The sequence below is a fragment of the Diuraphis noxia genome, unplaced genomic scaffold (genome assembly GCF_037042655.1).
Source record: "Diuraphis noxia isolate RWA-SAM2 unplaced genomic scaffold, SU_Dnox_SAM2 contig0003, whole genome shotgun sequence".
NCBI classification, from domain to species: Eukaryota; Metazoa; Arthropoda; class Insecta; order Hemiptera; family Aphididae; genus Diuraphis; species Diuraphis noxia.
The window spans coordinates 29327191-29346807 of record NW_028301713.1 but is presented as its reverse complement, the minus strand read 5'-3'; the positions used below and the strand labels follow the sequence as shown (position 1 = coordinate 29346807).

General features: G+C 32.8%; 1 protein-coding gene across 1 annotated transcript; it reads right to left on the bottom strand.

Moving 5' to 3' along the window:
* Positions 1–5470: 5470 nt before the first annotated feature.
* On the bottom strand, positions 5471–16155 carry LOC107168527 (transmembrane protein 205-like). The gene is made up of 4 exons (XM_089222517.1): positions 15676–16155; positions 11976–12178; positions 9723–9889; positions 5471–7638 (listed from the first exon to the last, which is right to left on the bottom strand). The coding sequence occupies exons 1-4, from the start codon at positions 15903–15905 to the stop codon at positions 7366–7368; spliced, it is 873 nt and encodes a 290-aa protein (XP_089078643.1). The 5' UTR covers positions 15906–16155; the 3' UTR covers positions 5471–7365.
* Between the last annotated feature and the right edge of the window lie 3462 nt (positions 16156–19617).

Genomic DNA, 19617 nt, shown 5'->3' with positions numbered 1-19617 from the left:
ACTAAGTATTTATTATTAGTGGGGAGATCAGACAGAGTGACCACCATCCACATAATTTATAACACATTGTTGTAGTCATTCATTAAACTTAGCTATATTATCAGCTGATACATGTTATGTAAAATCAATTCGTAATGCTGTTGGAATTATTCAGTTTGTAGTTTTTTTTAACACGCCTAAAAGACGGGTTATTCTGCAAAATTCTGTCTAGCGATTGCTTCAGATTCAAAAAAAAAAAAAAAAATTAAAAATGTTATGCCTAACAACTAACAAGATGGGTCGAACGGCATGAAGCGATATTATTTAATATTTTTGGAACTTTTTGATTCAATAATTGACTCTTTAGAAAATATTTCAACAGATAGAGAAACATCTTCAAAAGTAAGCAATATACTTTTCTTTTTAAAACAAGGAAAAACTCTACTTTCCATACACATTCTTGCAAAAGTGTTTTCATTAAGTATGCCATTAACTCGTCAACTTCAAAAACAATAGATATGGATTTGTCCATATCAATGGACCTTGCGGATAATGTTGTTCGTTGGCTCGTTGCGTAGGTGCTAATGCTGCAGAAGAATTTAAAATAATAACATAAGTGATGCTGAAAAAATATGTGAGTCATTGAGGATTACAATTTCAATACCCCGACTATAGTTATAAACCGAACAAATCGTTTAAATATTTCAACACTTCAATAGAATCACCTGAAGTCTATTTTCGGATTTAAATTTTCATACCTTTTTTGGAAAAGTTTTGTGAACAACTAAACGACAGATTTTTGAACCATAAGTTTACTTGTTTAATAAATGCAAATGAGAGAAATTAGACTGAATTTAAAGAGCTTTTAAAGACATATTCTTCAGGTATTAAAAACCTGATGAAGTATCTGCAATTGGCGAGTTTACAATAATATGGCATCAACAGATGAAAAACAAAAACCCTTAAAATAATGCTACGGAAGCTTTCATTAATTGCAATGAAGAAATATTTCCTACTGTTCATCGACCTTTACTTTACCAGTAACCACCGCAAGCAGTGAAAGATCTTTTTCATCATTATGGTGTTTAAAAACATATTTGAGGAACACAACTGGTGAAAATCGCTTGAACGGTTTAGCAGTTTTGCCAGTTTTGCATATTCATTGGGATTTAGTTGTAACCACACTACCACAGACGAAATAATTATAGATACTCTATAGCTTCAAAAAGTTGAAAGTTAGTTTAATTAAAAATACATTTTTTTTTTAAAATTATTATTAATTATAATTATTAAAATAAAAAATTTTAATATAACGTGAAGTAATCAATTTTATGTGTATCGTTTTGATTTTGAATAAAACCCCGCCCCCCTAAGAAATTTCTAGCTACGCGCTTAAGCTCTGCTGTTAGTGTAAAATTTGTGAGAATTATTGACCTCTCATAAAATTTAAAGATAAGACTAATATCCGGCGCATCGCACATCGCATATACTTTTTATTAAATTTTAATATTAAAACAAGTTACGAATATTTTAAAATTTTTTTTTTTATTAATCTAACTTAAAATACTCATATTCGTTAAAAAATTAAACTATAATAAAAAGTCTAAGCGATACACGGATAATGATCTTGCCTTTACATTTTATAAAAGGTTAATCCAGTAAATTTTAAACAAACGGAACAAAATGGCGTGATTTGCCGAGTGTAAAATTTGCTATATGTTATACACACTTGTAAAACGGAAATAACAAATGTATGCGTAGCGTCGTCTAAAGATGATTAAAAATATCTGTCTCTTCTTTTTTCGCACATTTGGTAGTATTTTTATTAAGAAGGTCCTCCAGAATTAAACTCTGGATATCAAACTTGCACGTTGTAATTTTAAGGCTTATTCTGTCCTTGTAACCAGGTAACTGCTCAGCATTCAGCTGCACGGTTTGGATTCGAGAGGGTAGGTTCCTAGCAATTGACTAAGTCACTACTATAATATAATGGATGTATAAAATTTGAATTAATAAATAAGTCATTGCATGCCAAAAACTATACTGAATGGAGACGGTCTGTCGGTTATATATATTCCAAATTTATTTTATTTAATACATATTTTATATTGCCATTAGAGTAATTTAGTTTACAATTTTTAATACAGTATTAATAGACACTGTCAGTACGTGTTCAACTTTCGGACATCCAACACGTGTGTATCGCTAGTGCGCATTTATCAAGCTTCCGATAGCGTCTTCGTAGCGCCCATGTTTTACAGATAATATAGAACATGCGTCAGGACCAGAGTTGGGCATAATTTTATCTAGATAATTATTCGAATAATTTTCACAACGATTTATTCGAATAAAATATTATTCTATAAATATTCTCTTAGAATACAATTATATTCTACTAATAATGAGCTCCATACAAAAATGTATAAATAGATTAGACATTTAGATATTATATGGGAAATTTATCCCAACAGTCCAAAACGTCGCAAAAACTTTCTACAAACGCACACACTCCAAGTTCCACAGCCATCGTAATCCTCTGATTTTTGAGCTATCTACCAACGCTATTCCTGGTGACCCCAGAAGGCTTCTAAAACGAACCTAGTGTCGTGACTTACTAATCTAAAATTGTATATACCCCTACCTCCCCTTAATTGTGTAATCCCACCCTCTCTTACTAGCAAATTAAAATCCTATAGCCTATAATCCTAACCTTAAGTGCCTCCAATGGGCGGCTTCTTATCTCCAGCCACTCAAGCCATGTTACCCTCCATCACATGCACTTATTGTAAAACAACATTTACAGATTGTGTATATTTAAATAAAGGATAAATAAAAATAAAAATAACAAAAAAAATTTGGGATATTTGCGTGTTTAAAATTACCAACCAAAATTTATCAATTAAGTAAACGAAAATTAATCGAATAATATTTTATTCGAATTAACCGTTGTGAAAATTATTCGAATAATTATCTAGATAAAATTTTGCCCAACTCTGGTCCTAACGCATATGGTCGGCCAGGGCCCGCTCCGTCCCGGCTGGCCGTCCGCGAGTGTTTGTCGAGCCGTATCGCCCTCAAAGATTCCTTCGGACGGCCGCCCGTCGGGCTGGTTTTGCCACCGTGCCTATCCGCGTTGACGTCGCGTATGCGTTTATTTGTTCTCCCACGCCGCCCGTCGGTTCTGCGTTCAGCGGCCGCGCGGCAAACAACCACGCGTTTTTAGGATATTGTCCGCGGTCCCCAATTATCACAATTCGATGCCAAACTATATGGTATATCCAGGGACTGAGCGAGGGGGGCAATCGGGGCAGTTGCCCCGGGCCCCACGATTTTAAAATTATAATCAAGGCCCCGCAGTTCTTAAATGATATTTTATACTGTTCAGAGATTATAGTTAGTTTGGATAATATGTAATGTGACTGTTATTTATTTTGCCCGGGGCCCCGCAAATCTTAGCGCCGTCCCTGAGTATATCTTAAATCGTGGTTACAACAAAACGCGTCCTAATAATATTATATTGACTTGATATAATCGACAATCATCAAAGTATTATATATTGTATATGTATAGTATAATACACTGAACTAAAAACCATAAAGTGTTTAGATTATTAATGAAAAAACTGTATACCTACTATTTTTATTGTAAAAAACTGGCTGTACAGATGTGTAATAAATTCATCATTATTACTTAATATTGGTTTTAAGAAGAAATCAGGATATTTTCATAAGGTAAGATGTAAAAAAATATTTGCGTAAAATTATTTATTATACGTAGGTACTTCGAATACAGATCATTATAATTTATAAGTATAAAACAAAATAACATAATATTATATAGATCTTAAAAAAAAATTAAGTTAATAATACAATACTTTAGTATATTTAGATACATATCCATTTAATAAATAAAATTAGTTTTACATTTTTAATAAATTCATAATAATATGAATACCTAGATACGTTTTTTTTAAGTTGTAGGTATAGATTTAAATCAAAAAAGTAAATATAGCAAAACAACATAATGCTTTAGATGGAAAAATTAAATTATTTTATGCAAAATATGGTATGCTATGTATATAAAACTATGAAGTATAGATCATAGATGTATAATTTTTTACATTAAAAAATAGCACACAAAATAACATATTTTAGAAGTAATAGAAGTTGGATAAAAACATTGAAATAATTAAATAAGTTTTAAGACAAAACTTAAGAAATTTCATATAAAAAAATTAATCAAAAAAATAGTCCCGCGGTGGTGTTCGTTCGATACACGTATATTATTTATGCGCCCCGTGCTTTTTAGTCTTTTTACGATGTATTTCGCTCGTGTTTATTCCTTTTCGCTCTTTCTTTTGAAATTAAAATTAAGATACGTATCATTGTATCCAGTTTGTCTTTCTAAGTATAGAAGACAACTATAAGATCAATACAGACACTGTAAGTGGTCAAAAGTTTAATTTTTCTTCTAAACTAAATTATTTTACGTCATATAATACAAATGTATTACAGTATTGCATAGCACACGCCGCGCACACACACAAAGCCACCGGCCGGCCGATGCCTCTTAATCGGAAGGCCGTCGAGCAACACGCAATGATTGACGTTCAACTATTTATCTTCAGCTATATTAGTGTTTTTATAAATTATCTTCATAATGACCAGAAATAATACTAACTCGCAATCAAATGATAATATAACTCAGTCTATCAAAAAAAAAAATATAAATAAATAAAATAATAGCTCGCGATTAAATTAACCAACACAGCTGATGTCTGGCAAACGGCCCAACGGAATAAAAGACATCTGAAAGCATCAAATTCATCAAATTCACAAAAACAAATTATTCAGAACCACTATAAAACACTACACAGTTCTCACCCAAAATGAAAATGAAAATAAATCAGGAAATCCTGTAGATGCTGATAGGTATATCCAGAACATGATGCCGAACACGTCTTGATCAAACCACAGAATAGATTAAATCCATTATTCTGTGCTAAGATAGTGTAAAATATTAATTTTAAGAAATAATAACTACAAACAGTTGTAACTTTAGTCGAATTTTACTCAAATATTATGGCTCGGGCCGTATAACGTCATCGGATATTATTTTCCCCGGCCCTGGGAGAAGAAACCCGGAGATTATAATATAATCGGTACCCTGGCGACTGACAGTCATTCCTAAGAAAAACTATGAAAAATAATATCTCAAATTGAATATTTTTGATTGTTTCTTCGTTGAACTTTTATTCCTAGTGCCTACAGAGTATACAAGTATATTACTTCACAATAAAGTATAAAAACAAAAAACACGTGTTTTATTTTTTATCTTCTCGTGGTAATTTTTCGTACGCCAGAAAATCGTATGATACAACATACTATACAGGAGTCTCTAGGCGTATCTGGCGTCTGCATGATACGTATAGATGTGTAGGTATAGTTGACTATATATATATATGTTTACCAAAGGAATATTATTCATATAATTATATCTAATAAATAACAATATATTTATTTTATCGTGTTACAATATATGTATGTATATATATTACGTACAACTATATAGACGTTTGCAACAATAAATATAGGAACTAAGAGAAAATAAAATATGTTATAAAAAAAAAAAAATCACTTATAAAAGTTAATATCTATCTGCTCACAAGACGCGTGGATAATAATAAAATAGAGATTACGTTTAAAAAAAAATACACTGCAGTCTTTCTTGACGAGTTTCGCGCACTCCGATTATTTTTTACTAAAACATATTATTATTATTATATTTACCTATAATATGCGAACGAACGCGGTATAAAAAAGGAACCGTTCAAAAACACGACTGCGTACACATTCAATAATATTACATTGTACAATATTATTATTATGCGTGTGCACTGTGTGCGTATTAAATATTTCATGAATTATGATCGTATATTATGGTGAATTCAATTCGTTATTGCGCCCGCCGTGGTACTATTTACTATACAGCATAGTTGTTTGAACGATAAAAGTTTTGAAAATATCCGACTTGTGTGTATTAATATTATTATTATTATTATTATTACTGATATTGGTGTGTCGTCCGCCGAGTGTTGAACTAAAAATTATAATATTATTATACGCGGCCCTCTGCAAATATATGCCAGGAGTACAACACACGATTCGCACCTCGACGGCGGCCGGAAGTGTCCGGCGTGGTGTGCAGTACCCACCCATACGTAAATAATATTTTTGTTGTGTACGAAAATTAGTTTAACAAAGCCCGAGAAAGAGACAATTAAGCTTTATATGAATAATAACAATATTATGTTGTACGTTTGATATTTCTGTCTAATAATTGTACACACACCGCGCGTCTCACTGAAAAGAAAAACACGTGAAAAATGCAAGTCGGATTTTTCTGTCTTTCGCTGAACAACGTTACACGACAGCGCATGCGTAAATTCCCACCCCACCTGTCCACGTTAAAAAGCTTCCGAAGATCTCAAATCCTTCACAACTCACAATTTCGTAAGTATATATGAAATAATAAACTTAATACGAGTTCATTGACCTCCCCCTAAGATTTCTAACGTAAGATTTACGCATACTTTTGTCGGCCAGTGACATCAAATCGATATTATTATATTATATGTAGTGTATCGCTTCACTTAGGTAGGTACATTATATACTACACTACAATGCGTCATCACCAAGCGTGTGAACGCGAGTAGAATAATAATAATAATAATAATAATAGTATAATATATAATTATCGTCAGATATATTACCATTATGTGGGTGGATACGTATTAAATCGTAGTAAGATAAATTTTCGCTGTCGTTCGCGTTAAGCAAAATAAACACTTTTCCACTGAACCAGAGAGATACACAAAACGGCGGTGGAGAAAAACAACGAAAAAATAAAATGAAAAGCCAGTTAAGTTATGAATGACCCCATGTATATAAGGTAGGTGTATGTATATATATATATATATATATAGCAATTATTGAAAACATAGTTTATGTATTAGTATTATTATATGAGCGCACGGCGGCGCGTGCAACATGTATAATATATATATATATATATATATGGTAGCATAGTAACTAGAAGTAGTAGTAGTAGCAGTGGTAGTAATATTGCTAGCAGGTATAGTATTATAGCATAAAATATAATAATATAATATGATATTATTATAGATTATTTTGCGTTAAAATGACGGCGTGATAGTGTGTCGTGTAGACGGACACTCGGCGCCGTCACTGTAACGCACATTTTACTGGTGTGTATATGTATTATATAAATAATATTGTTAATAATAATGCGCGGCGATTGGGGGAGGGGGGACGATTTTCGGTCGTTCTGCTGCTGCGGCGGCGACGGCGGAGACGGTGGTGGCATTTAGGCCGCGATGTACGCCAAGTGGAAGGCAGTGCACATCATGGTGACCACGTTACCAATGCCCACGAACAGGTGCACTTGCCGGAAAGCCTTGTGGATGGCCATGTAATGAGGGCAGTCGACCAGCGGGCCCAGGTCGTAGTGGCCCACTTCGTTGCCGACGCCCGCAGACTTCTCGATGGCCGTCTTGACGGTGATGAGTCGCAACAGCGGTGGCACCACGTACAGTCGGATCATCAGCTCCAGCAGGAAGCACAGGCTCAACACGAACAACTGTCCGGAAAAATATACGCGAAAAAACGCTATTATTTTTGTCATCGTTAAATTAATATATTATATAATATTATTATCGTTCCAGTTATATGCACCTGCATATTGCTACGGGTACAATTTGCTTTAAGTTATGAACCCTAATCAGCTTATAAATAGTTATAAAATATGATGTGAGTTTTGGGTATGTGTATAATCTATAGATCGAGACGTTTATCGGATATCTGAGTTTAAACTACATCACGCATAAACGGGACGAGATTTTAACTTTTCGAGAAGGGAGGTATTTCCCAGGACGTGGATAGTTCCTCGAGACCTCCTCGTTCGTCTTATATGAGACCTTAATCCTTGGAAGAATGTCTTTTTTGAAACGTCTTATTTTATATATTCATAAAAATATAAATATTATGTTGATTATGGAAAGAGTCCAACGTATAGTTTTGATGTATGCCAGCTATGTGCTTAAAATTTATTTCCTCCCCTTATGATTACTCTTCCGTGTTGCCGTGTTGGAATATTAATGCTTAGCTGCTTTTTATAGTCACGAGGTTAAAATTGTACATGATGGAAAATCATTACCTATTCTCTAACAATATTATTTTGAATCAATTTTAAAGCACCTTCTCGTCATTTGATTCCACATCCCAATGTTTCATTTTTTTTTTTTTATGACAAAAACCAATCACTTTTTCGTTACATCTTACAAGTTAAATGACCCCTCCTTTTCTTTTCTTAAAATATTAAATTAATTTATCTTTAAATATTACTGAGTAGTTGTTAATTTATGATAGCTGTACAGTGTTTATTTATATTATAAATAAATAAATAAACATCTGCTCCGCGGGAGTTATTATTATATTTGAAAGTCAAAAGGTAATATTATGGTATTTAATTTAATGCATTTTTTTTTTTTCATAAACTCACTCTGACTGTAGGTATACTGTATTATTTATTTATTTAATCTTGATCTTTACGCGTTTTCCAGATATCGTAAGGTATCGGCACGATCGTATATATCTGAAAAACTGCTTTCGAATTCAGACTGAATGTAAACGCCTACGCCTACCCTATGAGTTACAACATGAATATGAATAAGATGACTTATATATGCATATGACTGCGGTTGTCAAGTATTGTTTATCACGAGTAAATCATAAACACGAACACGCATATATTATAGGTATAATATTTCATTGTATATATCGTATTAAAGATGCATTGAAACTGCGTCTAAAAGGTTGGTTTATTGAGGTATTATACAATTATAAAACTTAATACGTTGACAAAACCTGACTTGACAGTTAAACGTGAACACATAGCGATAATGTATTATTCTGGTAACGAGTTATATTACTCGTTCAAGCGAGGGTAATGCAGTATAGTAGGTATAAGTATTATAACATATTACCAATGTGACGGGTAAACAAAGAAGATGGTTCCCGAGTTCCCGAGTACAAAATAAAATTGTCTACAATACGCTTCCACCCCCCTTAGAGAGATCAGAGAGATAAAAATGTCGCGCCTTGAGGAAAATCTACTTTTACATCAGTCAACAATACATCATTATATAATGACCACTCGTGCTATAATGTATGGTACCTACGACCTATACCTATGTACATGTGCGTGTAAACAGAGATTCTTGTAGACGTATCGGGAGCACGATATTTATTTAGTGGTATTTAAAGTAGGTGCAGTGTTGTTTAACTACTGATGACAAATAATAAAATTTGAACGTAACCACCAACTAGCTAGGTATATATAATGGAGCATGCCAAAAATCCGTTCGCTATACATTCGCGATGATAATATAATATACTGCTGATATACCATTTTATCATTTTACCAATAATATATAATATATGTTAATATTATATTATAAATATACCTATATATATTTATAATGGTATATCACCGCGAGTATATGCTATATATTAATATATGTATATTTCATATAATATTATAAATTTATAAATTATAGGGTTTTTGGTTACGTCATAATTATTTGGCGAACGTACCTATATGTTTTTCAGAATTACTATTATTGTTATATGTTGCTATTATTATATTTTGTAAATCGTGTTTACCTGTAAATACGTGTGTACGTCCCACACATTGGCAGCGACGTGCATCTTGCCGAATTGGATGAGCGTGATGGCGCTTAGCAGACTGTTTAGCGAAAAGTACTTGGGAAATAGAATCTTTTGGACGTCGCCGAAAGCGTGTCTGGCCAAGTTGAAGTACAAGCTCAACCCTGAGGACATGAACACAAACAAATGAATAAATAATATACTCTCTAGTTTAGTGTATATATAGAGCAGGTAGTAGGAGTACCGCGAGGAAAGCTATTTCAAAGCTCTACCTTTGTGCAATTTAGACTTTAACAGATATTTATAGTGATGTTAATCTTATATACATTTAATATTATAAGGACATAACACACGATTGACTTAAATTCAATTATTTGATTACCTTGATAGAATTGGGTATTATATTACATCATTGGCGCCGAAGTCCTAAAAATCTAGTAGGGCGAAAAATATTTCAAGAGGCCCAACATCTTAATATCGGAAAAAATGGCATACCGTGGAGAGGAAAATGGTCAATATGAAGCGGCCCCTATCTTAAATTTTCAAAATATATGTCGGGCCATGGCCCGACCTTAACATAGGGTTCGGCGCCACTGTATTACATATTATTTAGGACGGCGCCAAGGCGGTGTGAATAAAAAATCTCACTTCATACTTATTCCAAAATCCAAAACAATAAAATCTATTGGACTTAAGCAATATTAATGGCCAAACCCAAATATCTCAAGTATTTATACTTGATATAAAAAGAGCTACCTTGTTTATATAATAAATTTGGGTCCATGAATTTATTGAAATATATTATATTATATTCCACATTTCATGAATACATTTATACTTCTAAACAATATGCTTGTATCCGAATTCCGTGTGAGTTAGAGATTATAAAAGTTTCAAAATGTGTCAAATCGTTTGTTTTCTGAGACCATTATTTAAGGTACCTAGTTAATGTGTTGATTTTCGCATCTCACACTTTTAAAAAAGTCGTAACAGTTGAAAACCGAAAAATGAGCATCACGACTATATACCGATTCCGATGCCAATAAATTAGGCGGCTAAATTTATAATGACTTTTCGTCTCGTTGCTCGTATTATCTGCCAAAAACCTCGTAAACAAGGGGCAAATATAGTCATCAAGTGTATGTATATAATTAATGCTTCGTATGCCCAAAAAGCGAATCGCCGTCCTAGTCATTTAGTCATCCCGTAGATAATAGAATTGCACGCGTAAGCAGTAAGCACAGTTATTTTTGAGACTCAAAATATTAAATATTATTTTCAAGAGTTTGCTCTATAAGCGTATAGTCGAGTATATTTTAAAAAATGAGTGTACATAACCATCTATCCATACATTGTAGTCAACAGTCAAGATATTATTATAAATATCATAACATTTATAAATAACACTCATTTCACTCTCTTATAATAGTAGACAAAACTCAAAGTTCAAGGGGAACGAAAAAATAAATCACAACCTTAAAATATTAACTATAATACAATATTATAACGATGCGTGTGAATTACGATAGGTACTTGAATAATTTACTTGTATAATGATAACGATTTACACGTGTCTATACTCGTATAAAATATTGCATTGCCAACAGTCTAATATATATAGGTCGAGCTCATTGTTTTGTCTAATTTATGATAAAACCGGCGTTTAATATATACAATATTACATAGCCTATGTGTGGATATAACATATAAAAGTTTTATGTGACAATAAATTCGAATAGTTATTGTTAAAAATTACCCATACATTTTGTCTACATTAAAACATTGAACGCGGAAGTGCAGTTTTTGGATAGAATATACTTGGATATAAGAATATAATATTATAATGATAATTATAATCTATACAAGTATAGGTAGTAGGCAGTTAGGCACGTATTAATATTTGAGCGAATCGAAACTACTGTTAAGAAATCAAATCACAATCGCGAGACGATAGACTTTTTTCACGCACGAGTCACGTAAGCCGCACGTGGTTGTAGGTATCGAACGGCTGCGGATATAAAATATTATTTACCTATTAATGTTAATTATTATTATTTTTATAATTACGAACTATAATACTAAGTGTTCGACAAACGAGTGCACACGTGCCAGTTTGTTATTATTATTATATTTATCGTCGACGGTTAAAATTTTTTTCGTTAAGTAATATTTTGTTTTCGTTTTCGTCCTTATATAATATTATGTCGGGGCCGTTTATAATACCTGTGACTTGCTCTACTATTTACTCACCGGAAATGAATGTCATCCAGAACTGGGCGCCCACATGTGTGCAGAAAGCGGCCAGATAGACGAAGTTGACGAAAGTCCTTGGCTTGACGCTTTCACCGTTGGCGTTTGACGCTTTCTTCATGTCACCGGGTAACATTGACGCGGCGACCAGAATGACGGCCAAAGCCATTATCACGTGCGCCGGTTGTGTGAAGAACAATACCCTGAGAGATGAAAAACAATCATAATATAATTGATTTAATATGATAAAATAATAATAATTGGATACTGCATAAACTTTACAGCTAATTCGACATGAAATTCTGAGATATAAACAATTAATGCGATAGGCACCTTTACACAACACTTGTTACGCCTATTATTGGTATACACATCATTATTATAATTTTTCGCCGTCATTGTAATATGTCCGTCTGCTCATTATCATCTGTGATGAGTGAATGGATAATTTTATTAAGTTTTGTTGAACAGGTTTAACGTTTGAGATGGTTAGGAAATGATTTAAGAAGAGAAAAAACTGAGGCAGTTTTAGTGACAAAGAACACGAGTGTGGATGGAAAAAGTGGAAGAGGAAGAACGAAAAAAATATGGTTTGAAGTTATAGAGAGCGATATGAGTGATATAATGACTGGTGTTTTGTGAGGAGGATGCTAAGGATCGTAGTAAGTGAAAATTGAGGACCAGGGTGGCCGGCCCCAAATAGTTGAGAGAGAAGGCGAAGGAAAAGAAGATTGATCAGGTTTAACTTAGCCCCAGAAATATTTTATTCTTTATTTTTTATGATCATGGAAGTATGGATACAGAAGGATTGTTAAAAAAAAAAAAATGTATGTGTTTCTCTTGCTATCTATGTATCTATAAGCTATGTATAAGTTATACTTATAATAATTGTACTTATGTTTTAATTTATATTTTTCCGAGCATATATTATAAATTTTTTATACATAACATGCAGTATAAGCAATTAAATATATTATCGATACATTTGAATTTTGAAAAAACAGTATACCAAATATTTTGGAATAATTTCGAAAAATTTCGACAATTTGGCTCGTAGAAACTAACTCAGCAGATGTTTTATATTTTTGTTTTAATTGGCATTTAACTATGAGTATTATTAATAAAAGTTTCCTTTGAAGCTTAGTTAATTTTGCGTCACATGCACTCTTGTGGTAATGCTTTCAAAAGTACCACGGTCCGTAAACACATTTTAAAAATAAATATTCTTCAAATCAAATAAATAACTAAATGCATGACAAATTTAATATTTATTTTATGCTTTATTGCTATAACGTTGTTTATAAAAGGAAAATGTACATTTTATTAATAATTATTGAAAAAATAAAATTAAGTAATAAATTTCAAAGCACGATTATACTTATTAAAAATAAGGGAAGTGACTTTTAATAACATAAGCATTATATTTAATAGCTGCTTTATTATCTACACCAATCGACCTTATTGCATAATTATAAAATAGTTATTGCTTTTTAATTTAGTAATATTTGTTTTTTTTTTATAATGAATAACTTAATATGTTTTTTTTAGACTACCTAACTTTTAATCTTTTATCCAAAAATTAATTTGACACTGTTTGACACTTTTTGGCAAACAATGTTAGGCAATAGGTTAGTCAAAACAGTTATTCACTTAGAATTTTACTTTCTTTCCACCTACCCCGTCAATACATTTGGTACTTGTGACCTCGAAGTTCATCCATTATCAACATTGGATGTTTTTGATCGGCTATGCCTGTTGCCAGTTGAACATTTTAAATATAAGCATATCATTTAGTTATGTCAAAAATGTGTAATGAAATTATTTTTGTTTTGAGGATTTATTGACAATAATATTATTGAATCATTCAATCTAATTTTATGTCAAGGCAGTTCAAGGCAAAATTAGTTTATAGAAATTAAACTGTATCGTTTTAAAATAGTATTTGTTACGTATTTGAAGTTTGCCTATTATTGATTAACGAGTTATTTTAAAAATCACCAATTACAATATTAGTAAATTATTACACTTCGTCATTGTCAATTTTTTAATTTTTTTTTTTTGATTTTACTTTTAAAGGACAAATATTTAAATACAACATACATCAATTTATTACCATTGTAAAATACGAGCTATCGCGTTGTTTTGAAAGAGCAAAGTGTAAACAGATCTTGTTTTAAATTCCTTCAAATAAATAAAAACATATTTTATGATTTTCAATGTCGTTTATTATGCAGTGAAATATTATTATTATGGAACGGTCCTATCTAGCTCTATCTACGTCATTATAATAGCTATTTGGTTATATATTTTTCTAAATATCTAAGTTTACAGAATACGGCACGATAATATTTTTATGTTAATTAAATTCGTGTTCAAACATTTTTCTTTGATAAAATATATGTGTGTGCACGGCGCACATAATATAAGCACACGGAGTACCTATTTGTGCTATTTAATTGGAAATAATTGGAAACAAAGGTGTAATATAATATGACACGAAATATAATACGCTCAACGATCCATTCAGAATTACCACACGAGATCTCGGAAGGTAAACAATTTATTACAATGTAAATATCGGTATTGTGTCCACGACGTGTCACTAATTTTTCTACAAATTTTCGCAACCACACACGTAATGGTTACCCACGAATACTCTATATTGGTCAACTCGATTGGATACAACTTTCTACCGCACGTCATCTTGTTTCTAAACGACGGTCGTGTATTTCAAATCTTTACCTCGAAGAATCACAACGTCCATAATATGTTATATTCTGATAATTATCATTGTCTAGACCTTACACGCAAAAATACATTTATAACTCCACAACATAATATTATATCCTATCGAATCACGCTCAACGTACGATGTATACGCAATAATATGCTCATCATTACATACATATTAGCAATTATGGCCCATTAACGTAGTACGATGAGTTATTTAAACAGGCTAAACAAGTTTGATCGAACCGTGAGTGCATAACAATATGATTTTATTGAATCGCCGAGACGATAAATGTTAATGAAAAATGAGCAGACAGTGATTTTCTGAGAACACCGTAAAGCCTTTCAATCAAATGCTAGTTAATTTGGACATGAGAAACAGAATAGGTTCTAGCACGATTATCGACCATAATTAATAGTCTAATCTTTAATTTATGTTTCAATATTTTTATTCATCCGAAAAGTCTTTCAAGTCTGCATGCCATGGCCACAATATTAGCGGAATACTTAAAAATCTGTGCGTAATGAATATAATAGTAAAACTAGGAAGGTACATGATAAGATAATTTCTGTGCTCGTCACGAGTGATGAAGTACACATTTTTACGGATTTTCACGGAATACCACCAACGACGGCGGTGGTAGTCCACCGTTCCACCATTAAACATATTATTAATTTTCAAACACATAATTAGGTACATACATAATAATATTATTATTCGCGTCATGTCAGCAGAGTCTTTTTCCAAACAAAATTTTTTTGATTTTAATAAATACACATGATAGTAATATAGTATTGCATTTTGAACATCATGTACCTACCCGTCCCAGAGCTCCTATGTTGAATCTAGAGAGACAGACGGGTGGACATATTTCGTGGTCTTTATTATACCACTTGGAGACATCTTACGTCATATTATTATTATTATTACCCACTATTAATTATTAAACTATATTAGTACTATGCTCACTTGTAAGCCGGCGATTTCTTTAATTCTCCAAACAACGACGAGCACTTTTCATAGATGTTTCTGGCGAAGGCAGTCAGCACGTCATCGGGTTTTTTCGAACCGGTCATCGAGTGCGCCTTGTTCTCTTTGACCAAATACTCGTATGCGGCTGCATGGGCTGCTGGCACCCTGAACAAGTGGTGTGGATGTCCGTGTCCGTGTTCCGACTTGTGGATGGCCGTTCCGCACATGGTCGTCGTCTTCGTCGTCGTCGATATAATATTATAATCTTTAAGGGCGGTCGACGGTCGACAAATTGGACGACAGAAACGAGCAACGTAGTGTAGAAAATCGTTCGTCGGAAAAGCGTGTTTGTTGAACAGTGTTCGAAAAGCGCGGTCGACCGCGGCGTGGTGCAGTAACCTGGTTACAGTTTGTCTGTCGGCGAGTGCGTATCGGACGCGGTCGTGGTTTGCAGTGTAAAGGACCGCGTACAGCACAGGACCCGTCTTATATATAGGCGGCGGCGGCGGCATCGAGCACTTGGCCTACGTGACCGACGCACAGGCGACGTTCACACCGCGTCATCGCATTCGGCAGCGCGCCGGACGTTCGCGTGCACAACACATCAACAACAACAATAATAATATCATATTAAAATACTCGTATTGTACAGACACAATTCCGTACGACCGAGTTATCGTCACCCTTTGAGAACGCGACGCTGGCCAATGAAGTCCCGCTGTTGGACACGCGTGCTGTGGGTTTTGCGTCGTACAGCTCATCACGACTAAAAAATACAATGTTATAATACCCATGACGACCCTGCCTACCAGACAGAACCCACAATATGTGCGTATAATATGCAAGACTGGGCTTTACTCTTATTTTGTTTTAACTCGATCTGGTTAAGTATGGGTATTATCCAATAATAAGAAGAAGCCAAAAGTCAATACGATTTTTGCAAGTTGTTTTTCGTTTTTGTTTACAATATTACCCGAAATATCATTGGCACAAATAAGCAACAGTACCAAGTCCCCCCCCCCCCAAACCTGAAGATTTTACACCCCAATGAAATATATGAAAACATTTTCATCACTACATCAACATCTCCAGGCCTTCCAAATCTTAAACACAATACTTGCGTCCATAGCCAAAATATTGTTGACATAAAATCTAATTGATCGAAAAGTAATAATAAGAAATGAATTGAAATTAAAAACAAAATAAATGAACTTGATTTCTTAAAATTAAAATTTAATTTATTGATTTTACATCATTTAATTAAAAAACGAAGTTAAGTTAAGGGTTTAGGTTAAAAAGTTGAAATAAAATTAACTTTTTAACTCAACTTCAACTCGTCAATTCCCTGTCTCGATTAAAAAAAAATATATATAATAATATGTTATGGTGGATAACATAGTATATTCTCACAGCAAAATGAATCCTAATAATTAATACTAGGTATTGTAATATTATTGTCGTACAGGTACCACAGCTGATCACAACAATTGGCCGCCGTGGGCGATAGTTACATTATGTAGGTACCGTGCCCTACTGTCGGGGTCGCGCGTGGCGCCAAACCACTATCGTTCCTTGAAAATACCTTATTATGGATGACCTCTTCTGCACAAACGTATCTTTATGATATATAGTAGACGACGACTTGGAATCCGACATACGAGCGTATTATTATTATTTTTTTTCTATTGGCGACGCCACAGTCGTTTGGAATCTCGAACAATTTTTGTCACATGTGCGTACGTGCATTATTGCAGCGTTTGAAGAGACAGTTCGGCGAGACATACCTGCTTATAACTACAAGGCCCCAATTTTAGTGCGAACACATTGTCTTGAGAATGCTCCAAAACATTGTTTTCTGAGCACATATTCGTTTCACACATCAATATAGTTTTAAAAATGACACTATAGTTTACATTTTTTTTTAACTATTTTATACTTGAAATTTTTAGAGATTTATCAATACTTGAGTATATTATTAAGAATGAACAGTAATTTGACTCAAATGTTGTTTATTTCGATTAGTCATATTATTTTTATTACGTATGTTTTATATCGACCAGATAAATGTGGCGGTGGTTGCACAATAACTTTACAAAGCGACAAACGAAATTTTCATCTCGAGCAAGCAGATACAATAATATATATATATATATATATATATATATATAAGGTAGTTTTATCTACTTATTGTATGCATCGAGATAACGCCAAATTTCTTAAATTTAAATAATACAATAATAGATTTTTGTTCAATAATTTGTACCTATTTTAAACTAAATTAATAACAATTATACGCAATTGTTTTAACAGTTCCTCGAATTTTCTATAATTTTCCAATTATAGGTATGTATGTATATTGATACGTTATCGGACGAATGAACGTGATGGTGAGTGGGCAACCGCGATAATATTTTCCGTTGGCGTCCGTCTTACAAACGGTCATTGCCTCCCATCTTATGGCGGTCCGATTAGCGACAATTTATAATTGAATCATTTTCACGTCTGTGGAATAAGTGAGTATTGGTATTATATAATTTATTATGTCATATGTATATAATATTTAGTGTTGTGCAGTGAGATACAATTTTGGTGACGCTAGTCTTAACTCTTATTGATTCTTGAACAAGTTCTATATTGAAATTGATATCGAATATCAGGTCAGGTCTGAAAAACGAATCACACCCTTTTGTTGAAGGCTGTTACGAGTGCCGGTTCTGCTCGTAAAGGTGTAGTTAGCAAGATGCACATGTACCTTATGGCTATAGCCTATAGGTTATACGACCATATTATCATTCACAGGTTCTTAATAGAAATAATGACAGTTAAATATTTACATACATATTATGCATAATATCTTTAATCCGTCTTACAATTAATGTAAAACATAGGAAAAACTGTTTTATGTGGAAAAGAACCAAAAAGGCTACAGTCATGACTCAGAAACAACATTTTCACACCATAAAAGAAGACACATTTTTATTTTTTCGATATCATAAGTAGAAAAAGTTATTCTAGTTTGACAATCTCAAATTTATATTTATGAGTCGGAATAACAACACTTGCAAGTTGCAGGTGGTGTAGCGTCGTTTTAATACCAGATCAAAGCAAAAACAAAGTTATTGTAGTTATATAATAATTATACATACTATTATTTTAAGCGATGATAATATTACTTCTAAAAAAAATATATATTTTTTTTTATTGTTAACTGGTTATTGTGTCACTAAATATTTTAAATAGCACTCGAAAAAACAATACACGTCTCTTACTTGTCATGTACTATAATAATACCTGCTGTTCAGCTTTATTGTATGTATGTTATAATAGATAGTGGAATATGGTGTATTGTTGTTGACTTTGTATCATTTATCGTTTGGTCGTCTTTTGCAATATAGGTAACTAAGTACCTAGTATAAGTGGTAGCTATCATAAATAATAAGTGCAAGTGCCTTTTTTTTTACCATTTGAACCGCGAGAACTGGTAGAATTGCATTTGCATTAGGTACTCAATACTTACATCCACCCGGAATGAGTGCTACTGTCTATACCGCATAATGATTTATGTTCACTCAAGTCTGACCTCAAACTACTCAAACAATAAAAAATTTAAAAGAGACTTTAAGTATTAAAAGAACATTTTGGTTTTACTACCTATCTGGTTGGAGATATAATGTTCTCCGTAATAACATCTAGAACTACTCGATTTATGAAATAATATTGTAAATATAGGTACGGGTGTAATAGTAGGTACCAACATATACTCTTAGCACGCGTGCAAATATGCATTCATGATCATGACATATAGGTGAGTGGGACCACTTATGACATAATTATAAAATATGATAGGCAAGATATATTTTATTAAAACAAGTAAAAACACACGGATATACTATAATGATAATAATATAATCATGTGATTTTATAAAATAATTTGTGTAC

What these genes read in the sequence shown, in the direction of transcription:
- LOC107168527 (XM_089222517.1), bottom strand. Translation starts at nt 15,905, where the DNA reads ATGTGCGGAACGGCCATCCACAAGTCGGAACACGGACACGGACATCCA. An exon ending in CTGGATGACATTCATTTCCG is followed by an intron (nt 9,890 to 11,975) that starts GTGAGTAAATAG and finishes TCATGTCCTCAG; the next exon opens with GGTTGAGCTTGTACTTCAAC. An exon ending in ACGTACACACGTATTTACAG is followed by an intron (nt 7,639 to 9,722) that starts GTAAACACGATT and finishes TTTTCCGGACAG; the next exon opens with TTGTTCGTGTTGAGCCTGTG.